Genomic DNA, 20,443 nt, shown 5'->3' on the forward strand with positions numbered 1-20,443 from the left:
CCCACAAGTCTTTCCTCAAGAGATTCAGCTGTGCACTGAGGCCCAGATTCACGTAGGAGATACGACGGCGTATCTCCAGATATGCCGTCGTATCTCTGAGTCTGAGCCGTCGTATCTTGGCGCCTGATTCAAAGAATCAGATACGCCAGAATTTGTATAAGATACGCCGTCGTATCTTAACTGCATATTTACGCTGGCCGCTAGGGGCGTGTACCCTGATTTACGCCTAGAAATATGTAAATCAGCTAGATACGCCAATTCACGAAACGTACGCCCGGCCGTCGCATTACAGATACGCCGTTTACGTTAGGCTTTTCCCGGCGTAAAGTTACCCCTGCTATATGAGGCGTAGATGAGGCGTACCAATGTTAAGTATGGACGTCGGAAACAGCGTCGAATTTTTCACGTTTTACGTCGTTTGCGTAAGTCGTTCGCGAATAGGGCTGTGCGTCATTTACGTTCACGTCGAAAGCATTGGCTTCTTGCGGGTTAATTTGGAGCATGCGCACTGGGATACTTTCACGGACGGCGCATGCGCCGTTCGTAAAAAGCGTCATTTACGTGGGGTCACATTAAATTTACATAACACACGCCCACATCTTCCACATTTGAATTAGGCGGGCTTACGCCGGCCTATTTACGCTACGCCGCCGCAACTTTGGTTTGAGAAAACTGCACTTGCCTGTCAAAGTTGCAGAGGCGTATAATGTAAATAGGATACGTTACGCCCCCGCACAAAGATGCACGCTTCTACGTGAATCCGGGCCTGAATTTGTAGATAGGAGAGGAGAGGCAGGTACATGCATTACATGGTGTTGGGACAAGAGGGGAGGGTCAGGTACTTGCAGACACAAGGAGGGAGATTTAGAACCCTTTCACACTGAGGAGTTTTTTAGGCGGTACAGCGCTAAAAATGGCGCTGCTATACCGCCTGAAAAACTCCTGCCCAGCAACCTCAATGTGAAAGCCGGAGGGCTTTCACACTGAGGCGATGCGCTGGCAGGAGAGAAAAAAATCTCCTGCAAGCAGCATCTTTGGAGCGGTGAGAGGAGCGGCATGTATACCGCTCTTTCACCACTCCTTCCCATTTAAAACAATGGGAAACCGCGGTATTAACCCTTTATCGGCCGCTAGCGGGGGTTAATACCGCACCGCTAGCGGCCAAATCCCGCGGCAATTCCGACGGTATATCGCCGCTATTTTTAACGGCGCTATACCGCCACCGCGCCTCCCGCCCCAGTGTGAAAGGGGCCTAATTAAAACTGGAGAATACAAATTCTGGTGCAGCTCTGCACGGAAACCAATCAGCTTCCAGGTATTAGCCCTCATTAACACTGAGGGTAAGTTCGAAATTGCGTTAGTTCAGCTGAAATTGCATGTTTTCAAACCCGCATTTAAAAAAAAATCGAAAAAAAATATCATTTTTTTTTTGGGTGGGGGAGTGGATCTTGGGTGGGAGTTCCCACACTTTTTTCCCCAGGACTTGACCCCCTGATCTTATATACAACTATATAGATCAGACAAAAATGAGGGACAAATGAGGAGGAAAGAGGGACAGTCCCTCGAAATCAGGGACAGTTGGGAGCTATGTATAATGTTAATTTCCAATACAAGCTGCTGTAAAAAATAATGGCACACTTAAAATAAACCCTGAATTTCACACCCAATATTATAAGATATAACATGTAATAAGGCCAGTCAGTGTATGTTGTGTGGTGTATCACAACGTACCAGCACGGCTCCCTCTGAGGTGAGGAGAACTCTTCTCTCTCTCTCCGGCGCCTCTTGTGGCTCATGTGAACCAGAACAGAGCGAAGCCCAATCCACGGATCTGAACTACAACTCCCATGAGCCGTCGCGGCTCCCGCAGGACGTCATCGGCAGGCGACACAGGGTAAGCGGGTGGGCGGAGCTGTCATGGCGGTATCCCTATTCAGAGGAGTGAGAGTGAAGTGATCGGAGGTGAGAGGGGAGGATGGGGGATATAATGTAATGGTTGAGGTTACTCGGTCTGCTTGCAGATCAGCAGGACGATGAATGGGGCATGCATGGAGCTCGCTGGAAGGTCTCCTTCCTAGGCAGCTGGCTCTGTGTTGGATGTGCTGTGTTTACATCCTGTACATGTAATACTCACCAATAACAAGTGTGTGCATACTGCTTTTTCTCTCACACACCCCCCTGTATTCTCATACATTGGGGGGGGGGGGCTGTATTCTAATACAGTGTTATTATGTTACATTGGAGGGGAGGGGGGCTGTAGTCTCATACATTGGAGGGGCTGTATTCTCATACGTTGGGGGGGGGCTGTATTCTCATACATTGGAGGGGGGGGGCTGTATTCTCATACGTTGAAGGGGGGGGGGACTGTATTCTCATACGTTGAAGGGGGGGGGGGGACTGTATTCTCATGCGTTGAAGGGGGGGGGACTGTATTCTCATACATTGGAGAGGGGGGGCTGTATTCTCATACATTGGAGAGGGGGGGCTGTATTCTCATACGTTGGAGGGGGCTGTATTCTCATACGTTGGAGGTGGGGGGGTAATCTCATACATTGGAGAGGGGGGGGGGCTGTATTCTCATACATTGGAGAGGGGGGGGGCTGTATTCTCATACATTGGAGAGGGGGGGGGCTGTATTCTCATACATTGGAGAGGGGGGGGGCTGTATTCTCATACATTGGAGAGGGGGGGGGGGCTGTATTCTCATACATTGGAGAGGGGGGGCCGTATTCTCATACATTGGAGGAGGGGGGCCGTATTCTCATACATTGGAGGGGGGGGGCTGTATTCCCATACATTGGAGAGGGGGGGCCGTATTCTCATACATTGGAGGAGGGGGGCCGTATTCTCATACATTGGAGGAGGGGGGCCGTATTCTCATACATTGGAGGAGGGGGGCTGTATTCTCATACATTGGAGAGGGGGGGGCTGTATTCTCATACATTGGAGAGGGGGGGCTGTATTCTCATACATTGGAGAGGTGGGGGGCTGTATTCTCATACATTGGAGAGGTGGGGGGCTGTATTCTCATACATTGGAGAGGTGGGGGGCTGTATTCTCATACATTGGAGAGGTGGGGGGCCGTATTCTCATACATTGGAGAGGGGGGGGGGCCGTATTCTCATACATTGGAGAGGGGGGGGGCCGTATTCTCATACATTGGAGAGGGGGGGGGGCCGTATTCTCATACATTGGAGAGGTGGGGGGCTGTATTCTCATACATTGGAGAGGGGGGGGGCCGTATTCTCATACATTGGAGAGGGGGGCCGTATTCTCATACATTGGAGAGGTGGGGGGCTGTATTCTCATACATTGGAGAGGTGGGGGGCTGTATTCTCATACATTGGAGAGGGGAGGGGGGCTGTATTCTCATACATTGGAGAGGTGGGGGGCTGTATTCTCATACATTGGAGAGGTGGGGGGCTGTATTCTCATACATTGGAGAGAGGGGGAGCCGTATTCTCATACATTGGAGAGGTGGGGGGCTGTATTCTCATACATTGGAGAGGGGGGAGCCGTGTTCTCATACATTGGAGAGGGGGGGGAGCCGTATTCTCATACATTGGAGGGGGGGGGAGCCGTATTCTCATACATTGGAGAGAGGGGGAGCCGTATTCTCATACATTGGAGAGGGGGGGGGGCTGTATTCTCATTTCCCGGTTCGCAGCTGCACAGACTGGGAAATGTCCCACTGCCTGTGATTAGCGGTGTGCAGTGTCGGCTTCTGGGCGGGATTGGGACTAAAGATGAGCTCAGGTGTGTTCACAAGACCACGTGCCCACGCCAGCCAGGAAGCTGACACTCCGCAGCACTAATCGCAGGTAGTGGGACATTTCCCGATCTGTGCAGCCGTGGATGGGGAAATGTCTCACTGCCTCTGATTAGCGCTGCGGAGTGTCAGCTTCCTGGCGGGCACATGGTCTTGCGAACACGCCCGAGCCTATCTCTACTTGGCTGTTATACTCGCTCCATTGGATTCCCAGGCACTGACCCAGAAGAGGGGTCCAGATCAGGAAAGAGTACCGGTCATGTTACCCTTCAATCCCGTGGCTGACAACATCCCACCTGTCTGTGCAGCGATATTCCTTTGCCGAGTCCAAGTATAAACAGCTGCACCTCCGTCAAATCCTTTTTTTTTTCTTCATCAAACTTTATTCAGCCATAGATGAAGACATGACAAACACAACCGGGGAAATTTTAAGAAAACCGGAGCCACAGTGTATTCTCCAGCTTGTTTCCCAAACCACTTACGTTCACGGTATGCTGTGAATGATGGCTGTCACAGTTGCTTGCGCTCTCAACTGAGTTGTCAATCCATCAAAAACGTCTGGTTTCCTAAAATGTGGAGCGTCGTGGCAGCTGCAAATCAAACGGAGGCTAAGATGGCAACTTCCTTGTCTGTTAAGGATAAGGAGGGTTTAGTTCTGCTTTAGACTTTGAAAATTAAAAACAGAAGCTGATTGGTTGCCATGCACAGCTGCTCCAGATTCTGCCCGCTCCAGTGGTGGCAAATTCCCTGAATGCCTTCTGCCAGACCCTTTTCACCTCCTCTGATGCGTTCATCCTATCATTATTATTAAAGTGCTAATGAACTTATTATATTGCAGCTTACCAATGCTAGATGTGCCGGCAGTGTAGCATTACGTCTTTGCGCCGGGTCCCTACTGCGCATGTTCAAGGCACCGCCGTGCTCTCCTACTGGCCTGGTGGCGGGGGGGAGGAGGAGGGGGCCCAGTGTCACCAGATTTGAAGGAGTCTACCTTGTCTGGCCATCAGCTGGGAAGGCAGAAAGCCCATGGTGTCTGTGCCCCCTGGGAGTTAGTCGCCCCAAGGGTGCTCTTAGTAACATTTGGGCCTTGGAAAATCCACTGTGTGAACAAGATAAAATCACTGTGAGTTTTTCTGCACTGGACCTCCCTGCAGTACGCCTTTTGGCTAAGGCCCCTTTCACACTGGGGCGGGAGGGGCGGTGGCGGTAAAGCGCCGCTATTTTTAGGATCCTTGGACCTACCCTGAAGTCTAAGGGGAGGATGTGTGGTCATTAGTTTCCCTTCTCTTTGGGAGAGCCCCTCACCTAGTACTCAGTGGTCAGCTTTGGCTGATTGTGAGGTGGTTAGATGTTAACTTTAAAAAAAAAAAAAAAAAAACAGCTTAACGTGGTACTAAAGGTTCGTTTAAAAAATAAAATTAACAAACATGTCATACTTCTTGTGCAGCTCGTTTTGCACAGAGTGGCCCCGAGCTTCGTCTTCTGGGGTCCCATGGCGGCTGTCTCGGCTCTTCCCCGCATCAGCTAACCACCCTGGGAAGCGCTTTCCCAAGGGGGTTACCTTGCGGGCGCGCTCCCGAGTCCAGCATTTGCGTCCATAGACACGTATGCCGGACTCGGCCCCGCCCCCCACGTCATTGGATTTGATTGACGGCAGCGCAAGCCAATGGCTGTGCTGCTATCAATCTATCCAATGAATAGCCGAGAAGACCGGGCCGGAATTGAGCGCATTCTCAACGTGGGACTTTGGAGGGCTCAGGTAAGTAAATGGGGGGGGGGGGTTGCTGGTAAGCATCAGATTTTTTTTCACCCTTTCAACCCCTTTAAATCATGGCTTAAGATTCTCTAAACTTATGTATGGATGTAACATTAGATCTTTTTTCCTTAAACAGGTCTGAACCATGAAGTTAATGAATCTGAAGCAGGCAATCCTGCAGGCCTGGAAGGAGAGATGGAGCGACTACCAATGGGCTATCAATATGAAGAGATTCTTTCCCAAAGGAGTAACATGGGACATCTTGAACCTAGCAGGTCAGTTAAACTGAAAGTTGGCCAAGCGCTCAGGTTCTATACTGTACTTCAGTTGCATCCAGAACTAATAATTCACCTTTTGGTCAATCCAGAAGAGTTAAAACCCTCTCACCATCCTAACAGTACTCTGTAAATACTAACCTGTAAGAGAATAGGTAAATAACGTACCTGTGCGACAGGCAGCAAATAAACATTTTTGGACATGTTAACACATCTCGGAGCTCTATAGTGAATGAAGATTTCCATTGCTGCCCACTGGACAGATAAGTACTTAGCTTGTTCTTTTACAAGGTGCCACTCACTGACCTCTATTAGGATAGCAACAGGTGCTTTGAAGTGCATATAGCTGCAGATGCCTCTGGGTTCTACCCTTATACCTGAATTCTGGGCAATTGTGACGTCCAAAATTTTACTTTCATGTAGTATGGTTGCCTTCCCACTTCTCCTGCCATGGACATATTACTGTTGGGCATCATGCACAAGTTTGTACAGGACCTGCATACTGGGGTTTTATTGACCCGCATCACCGTGTACAGACGCTCATTGAGATGCAATAGAAAAGTATACGGGGTAAAAAAAAGTATTGCCAATGCACATGCAAGTGCTTTACCAGCCCTGGCCCACATCCACATACAGTGGCCTCTTCTATTGCATCTTAACAGGTGGTGGCAGGTCCTGGGGATATCAGTATGCATGCTCTGCACGCTGTAGGGCAGTGGTTCTCAACCTGGGGGTCGGGACCCCCTCAGGGGTCAAATGACGATTTGCCAGGGGTCACCGAATCCTGGGCTGTTCCTGAAGCCCACATCACTCTCCTAGCCTTTTTGCAGCCGCCCAGCAGAGCTGTCCCTGGAGCCTGTGGCTGCCCAGCTGGGCTGTTCCTGGAGCCCACGGCCGCCCACTCAGTCTCGTCGCAGCCGCCCATTCAGTTCACGGCATGGCTGGGGGGCAGAGATTAGAGGTCAGCTGGCTAGTGAGTAATGTCAAGTGGAAAGGGGTGGAGGAGACCCTATTTCCTGATTTTGGCATAGGTCTGACTGCTAGGAGACACCACAAAGTCGGAGACACAGTGAGTAACACTACCTGTAATTATAGTTGCCATTAAAATTCCCCACTACAGTTCTCAGATCAGCAGATGACCTTGAACAAGAGCACCTAAGTTGGCTGATCAGAACTCCCTGCCAGCACTGCCACTGATTCCACCCCCCACCAGCACTGCCACTCATCCCATGGGTTAAGGGCACAAATTACTTGTCTTGTTACTTGTCTTGAGTGCTACGAAAATCATTTTATTGTATGGGGTCCCCACAACTTGAGAAATGTTATCAAGTGGTCACGGCACTTGCAGGTTGAGAAACACTGCTGTAGGGCCATGTGCATGAAGCCACAGTCTTTGAAGCATCCGGTCATAATGATGGACCAATAGGAATGTTTTGGAAGTCGGTGAGACACCTCCAATGCTAGCAGGAAGCTGTGAGGCTTTTCCCATCAGAGCAGCTTGGTATTTGAGTGTAATGGTTATTGCTACAGGTACAGTGCCTTGAAAAAGTATTCATACCCCTTAATTTTCCACATTTTGTTATGTTACAACCAAAAACGTAAATGTATTTTATGTGATAGACCAACACAAAGTGGCACATAATTGTGAAGTGGAAGGAAAATGATAAATGGTTTTCAATTTTTTTTTTTACAAATATGTGAAAAGTGTGGGATGCATTTGTATTCAGCCCCCCGGAGTCAATACTTTGTATGACCTCCTTTCACTGCAATTACAGCTGCAAGTCTTTTGGGGATGTCTCTACCAGCTTTGCACATCTAGAGAGTGAAATTTTTGCCCATTCTTCTTTGCAAAATAGCTCAAGTTCTGTCAGATTGGATGGAGAGCGTCTGTGAACAGCAATATTCAAGTCTTGCCACAGATTCCCAAATATATTTAGGTCTGGACTTTGACTGGGCCATTCTAACACATGAATATGCTTTGATATAAATCATTCCATTGTACCTCTGGCTGTATGTTTAGGGTTGTTGCCCTGCTGAAAGGTGAACCTCCGCCCCCAGTCTCAAGTCTTTTGCAGACTCTTAACAGGTTTTCTTCTAAGACTGCCCTGTATTTGGCTCCATCGATCTTCCCATCAACTCTGACCAGCTCCCCTGTCCCTGCTGAAGAAAAGCATCCCCACAACATGATGCTGCCACGTTTCACGGTGGGCATGGTGTGTTCAGGGTGATGTGCAGTGTTAGTTTTTAGCCACACATAGCGTTTTGCTTTTAGGCCAAAAAGTTTAATTTTGGCCTCATCTGACCAGAGCCCCTTCTTCCACATGTTTGCTGTGTCCCCCACATGGCTTCTCACAAAGTGCAAACAGGACTTCTTATGGCTTTCTTTCAACAATGGCTTTTCACCAGACAAAGACCAGATTTGTGGAGTGCACAACCAATAGTTATCCTGTGGACATATTCTCCCACCTGAGCTGTGAATCTCTGCAGCTCCTCCAGAGTTACCATGGGCCTCTTGGCTGCTTCTCTGATTAATGCTCTCCTTGCCCGGCCTGTCAGTTTAGGTGGACGGCCATCTTTTGGTAGGTTTGCAGTTGTGCCGTACTCTTTCCATTTTCAGATGATGGATTGAACAGCGCTCCGTGAGATGTTCAAAGCTTGGGATATTTTTCTTATAACCTAACCCTGCTTTAAACTTCTCCACAACTTTATCCCTGGCCTGTCTGGTATGTTCCTTGGCCTTCACGATGCTGTTTGTTTACTAAGGTTCTCTAACAAACCTCTGAGGGCTTCACAGAACCAGGGCTGTGGAGTCGGAGTCGAGGAGTCGGAGTCGGGGGAAATTTTGGGTACCTGGAGTCGGAGTCGGCAAACAATGCACCGACTCCCGACTCCGACTCCTACTAAATTTAGATTGGAATAAAAAAAAAAAAAAAGCAAGTTTAAATGTTCCAATTCACAAAAAGTTATAATTAATGACTTCTCTACTGTAAGAATAAAGACCAATGCATGCAGTGCCTCACGTAACCGCAAAACGAAAACGTTAAGTGACCGTGAAGAAGCATGCTTTTCATGTGCTTCACTATATGGCACGCAACGCACAATTAGGAGCTGCAATACTTATACTTTCCATAGTGTTGTGTTCTGCTTTTACAGGGAACGCATGTTAGAGAACCAGTAAGTGTCCAAATAAAAAAATTCCAACAGGAGTTTTATAAAGCACTAAAAGAAGTTGAAAAGTATGATCGCTCATCAAAACTTACTGTTGAAGAAGCCATCCTTGTTTATCCAGAGATCGTTAGTGATGTGGCCAGAATAGTTACTGCAATGCCACCCACCCAAGTCAGTGTCGAAAGATTATTTTCAGCCCTAAAAATAATAAAGCCCTGGTTCACACTGGGTACGATTTGGAACGATTTGAGATGCGATTTGACATGTCAAATCGCATCTCAAATCGGCGGCAATTGTCGGCAATGGCACTGTCCTAATCAGTGCGACGCCGCATCTGCGATTTCAAAAAGTAGTTCCTGTACTACTTTTTGCGATTTCGGGCCGCGATTTACATTAAATTGTGGCCGAAATCGCGGCAAAATCACAGCCGCGAAAGCGCGGTAAAATCGCACATTTTACCGCGATTTTGAATTCACAGCAGTGTGAACCTAGGCTCAGTCTGACTTAAGAGCCTCTATGAAAGAGGATCTGGCAGAGGCAATTCTCTTCCTTAGAACTCTACATTGAATTGATTTGCATTTGCTAAGCCTATAACTACATTTCAAGATTAATATAAACCATTTCTAGGTTTTACAGATTTTGTTTTTGGTTCATTATAGATAAGCTTTGTTTTTGTTCTAAAACAACCAAATAATGTGGTTTGTATTTTTGAACTGGTAAAGATCCTGTTCCTGATGTTTATGCCTGCTGCTACTATCCAGCCACTTGATTGTTTTAATTGTGTGTGTCTTTTGCTTAAACTGTGCAATACAGTAGACTGTTGGCTTCCCAGCCAGTAGTCCTGTGGTAGGTTGCGTTTCTTTCCCTCAAGGAATGTATAAAATACATTTGCATATTAATACAGAGGAGTCGGAAGTACATAAAACTGAGGAGTCGGAACATTTATCTACCGACTCCACAGCCCTGCACAGAACAGCTGTATTTATACTGAGATTAAATTACACACAGGTGGACTCTATTTACTAAATAGGTGACTTCTCAAGGCAATTGGTTCCATGAGATTTTAGTTAGAGGTATCAGAGTAAAAGGGGCTGAATATAAATGCACATCACACTTTTCACATATTTATTTGTGAAAAATTTTGAAAAACTTTTATAATTTTCCTTCCACTTCACAATTATGTGCCACTTTGTGTTGGTCTATCACATAAAATCCCAATAAAATACATTTACGTTTTTGGTTGTAATATGACAAAATGTGTGAAATTTCAAGGGTTACATAGTTACATATAGTGGGTGAGGTTGAAAAAAGACCAACCTATGAAATACTCTTTCAAGACACTGTTTCAGGGCTTGACACATTTGCTTTGCATCTAGGAGACGGCTAAAAAAAAGTTAGGAGCCAGTTTTTTTTACCAACAAAACTTAGGGGTAGAACATGTAACACGTTCCCGAAGGTGAACGTCTCCTTTAACCCTTTCGCTGCCAGTAATTTTTGTGGTTTTTTTTTTTTTGTTTTTTGCACACCTGTTTAAAAAATACTTTTAGTCCTGGAGATTGCATAAAACCCCCAAAACATTATACATTGCCAGTAAAGCAAACATCCTAGAGAAAATAGTGGTAGTTCCAATTTTTTATGTCGCACAATATTGCCGCAGGGGTCTAGGAAATTGCAGTAAAAAAAACACATTAAAGCTAATTCTACGGGGCGCAAAAACGGTTGGTAAAATATAAAAGCCAAGGTTGTAAATGGATACCCAACATGTCAAACCTTAAATTTGCGTATGCCTGTGAAATGGCGACAAACTTCAGTACCCTATATTTCCATAGGCGACCCTTTGAAAGTCCCTATAGGTCATCAGTTTAGGATTACGAAAGGGTCTGGTGCTAGAATTTTTGCTCTCATTCCAGTGTGCGCAGCGATGTGTAACCTGTATATCACAAACTGTTTTCATGCGTAGGCGCCTTGACACGTACATTTACATCTGCACATGCGTATATGTTGGGGCCTCAATTTTTTTTGGGGGGGGGGGGGGTTATGTGCTTAGGTGTAATTTAAATTTTTTGCAATTATAATTTTTTTCTTCTCTTACTTTTTCATCACGTTGGGGACAAAATATTTTTCCAGTGACCGTTTCTTTTTAACCCCCTCCTGCTGGTACTATTGCTGAATGATGGCTACAGCGCAATCTTCCTTTGGCGGGAGGGCGTCTATTGACGTCCTCCCATGATCGCACTTCCCACGCACCCCGCTCTGTGATCGCGAGTGAGTTGATCACAGATCAGGGTAAAGTGCCAATCACAGCGGCCCTTTACCATGTGCTCAGCTGTGTCCAATGACGGCTAATCATGTATGTCAACTAGAGCTGCACGATTAATCGTAAGAAAATCGCGATCTCGATTCACCCCCCCTCCAGGCTGGATGACCCGCAATTTTCCTGTGCGGCTATAGGAAAGTCCCCATCTTCAGCCTAACTCCGGAGCGGCGGCGATCTTGGTACACTCGGCGGTGGCTGTCTCGTCAGGAAGTGGCTTAGCTCTGGAGCCGCGGCCATAACATTAGGAAAGGGCGCAACTTCGGCCTAGCTCCGGAGCCGCGGCCATAACATTAGGAAAGTCCGCGACTTCAGCCTAGCTCCGGAGGCGCAACCATCTTGGTACACCCGGGGGCGGTGGCGGCTCTCCTCTCTGGAGGAGCAGGAGCCCGCACTCGTGGGACAGACCGCTGGGAGTCATACTACTGGGGGTGTCTGTCTGTACTACCTGGGGGGTGTCTTCATAGTACAGACAGACCCCCCCTCCCCCAGGTAGTACAGATAGACCCCCCTCCCCCCAGGTAGTACAGACAGACCCCCCTCCCCCCAGGTAGTACAGACAGACCCCCCCTCCCCCAGGTAGTACAGACAGACCCCCCCTCCCCCAGGTAGTACAGACAGACCCCCCCTCCCCCCAGGTAGTACAGACAGACCCCCCCTCCCCCCAGGTAGTACAGACAGACCCCCCTCCCCCCAGGTAGTACAGACAGACCCCCCTCCCCCCAGGTAGTACAGACCCCCCTTCCCCCCCCAGGGAAGACACCCCCCAGGTAGTACAGACAGACACCCCCAGTAGTATGACTCCCAGCGGTCTGTCCCACGAGTGCGGGCTCCTCCTCCTCCTGTGGGTGTAAACAGAGAGGAGCTCCGGATCACAGTGTGTGCCGACCTGAAGGGGGTGACCTGTTCGGATCACGGATCAACTGTGATCCGTTGCACCACTAGTAAGCAGGGGCGCCAGGATGCAATTTCTTGTCCCCATGGCGACCTGGCACCTAAAATTTGTCGATCCCTGTATTATTGCAGCGCAAAGCAAACAATTTTAAACTATACATACAGAAAATTAAAACATATGATATATAGTTAAAAGCTATATAATAGAGTCCATATAAAGTGCTCAAGTGCAAAAAGATGATCCAAATCGGAATATAATAGTGCAAAAATCCAAAGGGTGATATCCAGAAGGAACCTCCACCAAATAGCAGGAATGGCCTCTCACCTTACAACTTCGACCTGCAATAGGTCACAAAGCATAATCAGAGAACCACCTGTTCTCAGAGGACAGCAAGCAATGCAGCAGTAGAACCACGATATCAGTCAGACTCAGGATCAGGACATGGCAATCAGGGCATAAAAAACAAAGGAGAGGAAATCTAGTGCTCTCTGAAGCCAAAATACATTTATTTAAGAATAAAAAACGAATACACTCACTGTATAGGCACTCTCAAGCGAGTGCAGCGAAACAGCATAAAACATCCATAAGAGCATGGGTTTCAATCTAGGTCGGCGATCGCGGGTGACGTCACACGTGGCCCCTTCCCCTCGTACGACGTTACGTCCCTATGGACGGGACTTCATCAGCGTGGGGGGAAGAAAGGCAGCATGCAAACGTCCCGCTGTCTAGGTATAAGAAGCCTGTGGCTGCCATGACACGCCCACTAGTAATTCAAGCCCTCCCATCAATCCTAATTAGACAACAAAGACTGTCAGCAAAGGAAGGCAAAAACTGCACCATGATGGAAAAAAGTGACAGATTCGATCATAATGGGGAAAAAGGAAACGCATTCTATCGGAATACTATCAAAGGGCAGACTCCTAAATACCAAAAGTTATATATATGCAATAAGGATAGAAATCCTCAAAGGCAAAAAAGACCCCTTTAAAAAGAAATCTTACATAAAAAATATAAATGACGTCAGCCGCGATCGCACACCCAAATTACATAAAATACATTATTATATAAGGATTTACATATGTGTTTTTAATGTATTTTATGTAATTTGGGTGTGCGATCGCGGCTGACGTCATTTATATTTTTTATGTAAGATTTCTTTTTAAAGGGGTCTTTTTTGCCTTTTGCATATATATAACTTTTGGTATTTAGGAGTCTGCCCTTTGATAGTATTCCGATCGAATGTGTTTCCTTTTTCCCATTATGATCGAATCTGTCACTTTTTTCCATCATGGTGCAGTTTTTGCCTTCCTTTGGTGACAGTCTTTGTTGTCTAATTAGGATTGATGGGAGGGCTTGAATTACTAGTGGGCGTGTCATGGCAGCCACAGGCTTCTTATACCTAGACAGCGGGACGTTTGCATGCTGCCTTTCTTCACCCCACGCTGATGAAGTCCCGTCCATAGGGACGTAACGTCGTACGAGGGGAAGGGGCCACGTGTGACGTCACCCGCGATCGCCGACCTAGATTGAAACCCATGCTCTTATGGATGTTTTATGCTGTTTCGCTGCACTCGCTTGAGAGTGCCTATACAGTGAGTGTATTCGTTTTTTATTCTTAAATAAATGTATTTTGGCTTCAGAGAGCACTAGATTTCCTCTCCTTTGTTTTTTATGCCCTGATTGCCATGTCCTGATCCTGAGTCTGACTGATATCGTGGTTCTACTGCTGCATTGCTTGCTGTCCTCTGAGAACAGGTGGTTCTCTGATTATGCTTTGTGACCTATTGCAGGTCGAAGTTGTAAGGTGAGAGGCCATTCCTGCTATTTGGTGGAGGTTCCTTCTGGATATCACCCTTTGGATTTGCACCATTATATTCCGATTTGGATCATCTTTTTGCACTTGAGCACTTTATATGGACTCTATTATATAATTTTTAATTATATATCATATGTTTTCATTTTCTGTATGTATAGTTTAAAATTGTTTGCTTTGCGCTGCACTATTATTATTTTATGTCAATGTGAGGTGTTTTATTTGAATTTACCTTAGTGCTGGCTCGCATTTTTTAGTTTATATTTACATTCCAGTGCTGAATAATTTTTCTTTATTAGATCCCTGTATTATACAATGTTCTTATTCAATTTCCTTTAGATTTACCATCAACTATGTAGTGCAAGGGCCTGCCTATTTGCATACAAATTTAAAGTGTTTTAGGTTTGACCTTTTTTATATTTTATGTTTTTTTTTTTTTTGCAAATCCCTGAAAACGGAAGTAACATGTTACTAAAGGTAAACTTTGCTTTAATATAAGTACTGTCCCTGCTGCCGATTTAAAATAAATCACTAAACTGAGTGCATCCTTGGCAGTAGTAGTCAGATTGTGGCAGCCAGGGAATGTGGGAAAAGGATTGCGGTTATATTTAACTGGGAAATATACATATAAAATGTCATGTCAGGCTTGTGCTTAAAACTAACTTTTAAAACTTTTTTTTTCCCAAAATAATAAATTTGTATTGCGGTCTGTATCCTCATTGGGGCAGGAGAGGGATATGCTGTATGGGAAATCTCTTCCACATCAACAAGAACATTTAAAGCAGAACTCCAGACAACATTTTTTAAAAACTTTGAAAGCCAAAATAGGAAAACCAGGTTTTGCTGCAATATTCACCTTCAATCCAGAAATTTCACCTGAAGCACTTTTTTTTCTGACACTAGATGGCCTCAGTCTGATGGCCAGCATTTTCAACTGGTTTCCTCTGAGCCCAGGTTGTCCTGGGATGGGACAGCGAAAGGAGAAGCAGCACAGTGGGAAGCTCATCGCTCTGCCTACTCCTCCTGTCAGCATTCTTCTTGCCAGCACACGAGTTGATAGGCTTTCTTGTGCTACTTCTCACTCTTACACTCCAGCCCGGCTGTACTGCCCGCTGTGTCCATTCACACACGGAGCACAGCTTGGCCCTGCACCTGCTCTCTCCTCATTGGCTCACAGGCTGTGATTGATAGCAACTGGAGCATTGACTCCCACTACTATCTCAGCCAGTGAGGAGGAAGAGACCTGGGAGAGCCACAGCTCTCATGCACATTGCTGGATCAATATGGGGCCTTAGGTAAGTATTAGGGGGGCTGCACACAGAAGTTTTGTTTTACCTTTATGCATTGAATGCATGAAGGTAGAAAACCTTGGACCTTTAAAACCACTTTAAAGAGGAAGTAAACCCAGGAAAAAAAAAAAACCCCACCTGCAAGACAAAGGCATAATGAGCTAGTATGCATGGCATACTAGCTCATTATGTAATACTCACTTTCGATCGAAGCCCCCGCCGCCGTTCTCTTCCAACACCGGGAAGGCGACTTCTTGCCCCGGGGGTTTACTTCCGCATATCGCGGCTACGGCGCTCTGATTGGCCGGAGCAGCGATGACGTCACTCCTGCGCATGTGCGCGGGAGCCGGCAGTGACGGCACGGCCTCAGTGAGGAACAGCACACTACAGTGCGCCTGCGCTGCTTGTTTACGGTGCATGCGTCGTAGACAGCGGCACCTGTGATTATAGTAAATATCTCCTAAACCGTGTATTTTTAGGGGTTTTTTCAAGCACCTACAGGTACTGTAAGCCTCAAGCCTCGTACACGCGCACGGTTTTCTCGGCAAGAAAACTGCTGGCAGAGCTTTCTTACCAAGTAAACCGTGCGTGTGTACGAGGCTTTGAGGTTTCTCGTCAAGAAAACTGCCCAAAATCTAGACGAGAAAAATAGAGAACCTGCTCTCTATTTTCTCGTCGTGATTCTCGGCAGTGTTTTCCTGCCGAGAAACCAGAGCTTCTGTATACTTACCTGTCGCCGTGGAAACCCGCGCATGCTCGAAATGACTTTGACGCATGCTCGGTAGCTTCCAAGGCATAGGTAGGGTATAGCAAGATGGCGGTGACGGCATCGAATGTGACGAGCGTATGCTCGTCATAGTCGATGACGTCACCGCATTTGTGCCATTCAAAAGAACGGCGGTTACCGTATTTACCGCGGTATTTAACTGACAATTGCGCGGTCGTGCGACGTGGCTCCGAAATTGAATTTGCGTCCTTTTTTCCCCACAAATAGAGCTTTCTTTTGGTTGTGTTTGATCACCTCTGCGGTTTTTATTTTTTGTGCTATAAACAAAAACAGCGTAAATTTTGAAAAAAATGCAATACTTTTTGCTATAATAAATATCCCCAAAAAAGATTAAAAAAAAACATTTATTTTTCCTCAGTTTAGGCCGATACGTATTTTTCTACCTATTTTTGGTAAAAAAAAATCGCAATAAGCGCTTATTGATTGGTTTGCGCAAAATGTATAGTGTTTACAAAATAGGGGATAGTTTTATGGCATTTTTATTATTTTTACTATTAATGGCGGCGATCAGCGTTTTTTTTTTCTGTGACTGCGACATTATGGCGGACACATCGGACAATTTTGACACATTTTTGGGACCATTGTCATTTTCACAACGAAAAGTGCTATAAAAATGCAGATTACTGTGAAAATGACAATTGCTGTGAAGGAGTTAACCACTAGGGGGCACTGAAGAGAGCTTCGTTCAACTGACGCCCTGTTGGCGATTATTCAACCTAGTCGCTTAGCTTCAAAGGCTGGCCGCCGGCTCCAAACACTGGGGAATTCTCTTTGGAACCAGCTCCCTCATCAGCTCCGAGCATCCTCCTCCTTGATGGCCTTCCGTAAAGGCTTGAAAACACTGCTTTTTTCACAAGCCTATGGATAGACATTTGGCCATCCAAGCTCTTAGCAGGACGCTGCCTTAATCCCAGGCTGCGGTCCATGGTCAGGGAGTAGGGATAGGCTCCTTGTGTCCTGCCCCCCCTCCCTTCCCTTCCCTTTTTATATTTCTGTTTACTTCTTCCTTGATCCCCTCTTTTACTTAGATGTCTCTTCTCTTTGCTCCTGGGAACTGGATACCCCCAGCTTGTGTTTCTAACTGTAGGGGGGCAGGGCTAGACGTGTGACGTCAGTAATCGTCTTTCCCTATATCAGGGAACAGATGATCACTGACATTGCCACAATGAAGAATGGGGAAGGTGTGTTTACACACACCTCTCCCCGTTTTTCAGCTCCGGTGACCGATCGCGGGACACCGGCGGCGATGGGGTCCCGTGGGTGCGGTCACGGAGCTTCGGACCGGGTCGCGTGCGCGCCGGCGGCCCCACGGCCGGGCCTTAAAGAGACACGTACAGGTACGTGCTTGTACCCAGCCGTGCCATTCTGCCGACGTATATCGGCGTGAATGGGTCCTTAAGTGGTTAAAGTGGTATTCAACCCAAAATCAAAAATGTAATATATTGCAGCTTACCGATCATTGGCTGTGGTGACTGCATTAATGTTTCTTTTTTTTTTCTTACCTGGTGATCTGGTCAGTGACACACCTTTGCCTGTATTAGAGTGCCCCCACTCTGGATGAATGAGCACAGGGTGCACATTTGGACAGTAACATTCTTAAATATGGGGGATGGGGAGTGTTAGATTTAGATACAACTACAAATTTTAAAGCATGCTTTCCAACATTTAATGGGAAATCCGACAACAATTCTCCAATGGAGCATACAAATGGTTAGATTATCTGACAACATCCTGCCATCACACAATTCCCCCTGGAAAGTCCGATCCTGTGTACGAGGCTTTAGACCCCCTTCACACTGGGGCCGTCTGTGCTTTAGCGCCAAATCTGCGCTTTTCGGCTGCTAAATGGGGCACTTTTAACCCCAGCTAGCGGCCGAAGAAGGGTTAAAACCATCTGTGTTGCGGCACTTCCAAATCGCTGCCCATTCATTGCAATGGGCTGGGGTGTATTGGGAGGGCTGTATACACTCTCTGCTGAATCGGTCCAGGCACGGCGTCATCGCGACAATAAAGTATGGCTCCGCCAGGTGCCTGGACTGACACCTGGCTCAGCCTCTGAGTGAACCGCTGAGAGCCTGAGCTGCCCTCCCTCCACAGCCCAGCGCTCCTATGACAGTCTACAGCTCTCTGCTTGGTGAGCTCTGAAAACCAAGCGATTGGTGTTCCATCGCTTGGTCCTCAGTGTAGAGGCGCCAGGGGACAGACGCAGCATCGGACCGATGTAAGTATGATTCCTAAAGTTACATTTTATGAACTGTTGGACATTCCTGCTCAGTGGTAGAAACTTTTTTCAAGGTTCTGTAATTTTTATTTAAATGTTATTCTTCTGCAGAAGCACTTTTGGACCAGGCCATGATTGGACCAGCACCCAACCCTCTAATATTGTCTTACCTCAAATATGCGATCAACTCTCAGGTATGTGATATAATATAGTCTTATTGACCAGTTTAAAGTGGAGGTTCACCCGAAAACTTAATTTTTAACATTAGATGCTCATTTTGTCAAGGGGAATCGGGTATTTTTTTTTTAAATAGAAGCAGTACTTACCGTTTTAGAGAGCGATCTTCTCCGCCGCTTCCGGGTATGGGCTGCGGGACTGGGCGTTCCTATTTGATTGACATGCTTCCGACGGTTGCATACATTGCGTCACGATTTTCCGAAAGTAGCCGAACGTCGATGCGCACCGTATAGAGCCGCACCGACGTTCGGCTTGTTTCGGCTACTCGTGACACGATGTATGCGACCGTCGGAAGCCGGTCAATAAAATAGGAACGCCAAATCCCGAAGACCATACCCGGAAGCGGCGGAGAAGATCGCTCTCTAAAACAGTAAGTACTGCTTCGATTTAAAAAAACTACCCGATTCCCCTTGACAAAATGAGCATCAATCTAATGTTAAAAAAAAAATTTCGGGTGAACTCCCGCTTTAAGAATAATTTGTTTAAATGTTGATGTAAACAAGTTTTTCTTCTAAAACTCATTTGATCGTTTCTGTTGAATGTTTTTACAGGCTCATGTTATTAGCCTTTGGCGTCTTTCACTTGAGTGGACCGATCGGGTCTCCCTGTTCGTTTTTCAGACAGACTCAATCCGACCACCCATTGTCATGCACCATCATCCAATCTGGTCTGCTTAAAACGGACCAGATGACAATCTGATTGAAATGGGCATGCTGTGTATTTCCATCCGACTGCCCCATAGGAAACCGTGTTCTGTATCCACTCTGCATAGTAGAGCGGACACGGACCTGTCATCCGCCTGCTTAGGGGGGTTAAGCAGAGCGATCCCCCGCTGAGCAGGCGGATCCACTTGGACAGATTTCGCCGCATGTGAAAGGGGCCTTAGGCAGAGGCATGATGGGATTTGTAGTTTCACCACAGCTGGAGGGCCGAGGTTGCCTTCCTCTGGATCGGCTGTGGGTTTATGGTTCTGCATAAAGAACCTTTCTTTCTGCCCAGGTGATGCAAACATCTGACACTATCATATATGTCAGGGATATGCAATTAGCGGACCTCCAGCTGTTGCAGAACTACAATTCCCATGAGGCATAGCAAGACTCTGACAGCCACAAGCATAACAGTCAGAGGCATGATGGGACTTGTAGTTTTGCAACAGCTAGAGGTCCGCTAATTGCATATCCCTGATATATGTCTTTCAGCACAGGTCTCAAAGGTGGTAATTACACACTGGAGGGTAGATGGCTGTTTGGGTGTGATCCAGCCATCCGACAGATGCTAACAAAACATGGGAGCTCCAAGTGGGAAGGTTTGTTAGTGGAGATAGCAAGGGAATCCACTTGAGTGGAAACTGTAGCAATCAGCGGAATATATTCAGCACTGAATGCTGTTACCTTGGAGATAAGTCATAGGCCTCATTTAGGCCATTAGCAGATTTCTGCAGCTCGACTCACAGTTGGTTGCGACCTGCTGTGGTCAGGAAGCCATTACAACGCAATAATAGGCTTATTGGAGCCCCGGCTTTTCGCATCTGTATCTGTACATCCATTGGTTATCTGCGGCTAAGAACAGATTGGCCCTGGACATAGATTGCTTCCAGGACCAATCATCTACCCCTAATCACTGGATATGCAGATACTTGGTACCATAGGATATCTAGTCTTTAGAAATTGAAAGTAAACCACAGAGCAATCCAGGAAGTTGTGGAAAGAGATGACCAGCAGACAGGCAGAACTCAAAATATAGATCACCACTTTTCAAGAAAGCGTAACCTCTTCGTGTCGACCATACGCAAATTTGCATTCATGGCTTGAAGGGGTTAAACCGGGGAGATGCCTGCAGCAGCCTCAGGCATCACCCCGATACAGATTTATAGAGCCAGCGGTTGGCTTTTTAGTGTTAACAGATGCTGCGAAAAGCCG

At 46.7% G+C, this 20,443-nt stretch overlaps 1 protein-coding gene across 2 annotated transcripts in view; it reads left to right on the forward strand.

Annotated features, from left to right (window-relative positions):
- The first annotated feature begins 1,873 nt into the window (after positions 1-1,873).
- The window catches only part of MED24 (mediator complex subunit 24), a 128,281-nt gene continuing 109,711 nt past the window's right edge, over positions 1,874-20,443 (forward strand). The window contains exons 1-3 of one of the 2 annotated variants that reach the window (XM_040331357.1): positions 1,874-1,894; positions 5,662-5,800; positions 18,399-18,481. In XM_040331357.1, coding sequence (XP_040187291.1) covers positions 5,671-5,800; positions 18,399-18,481 — 213 coding nt within the window. In that variant the 5' untranslated portion in view covers positions 1,874-1,894; positions 5,662-5,670. Of the gene's footprint in view, positions 1,963-5,661; positions 5,801-18,398; positions 18,482-20,443 lie in introns of both variants that reach the window. The other variant, XM_040331356.1, reaches the window with a different exon arrangement.

Source organism: Rana temporaria, chromosome 12 (assembly GCF_905171775.1).
Source record: "Rana temporaria chromosome 12, aRanTem1.1, whole genome shotgun sequence".
Lineage (NCBI taxonomy): Eukaryota > Metazoa > Chordata > Amphibia > Anura > Ranidae > Rana > Rana temporaria.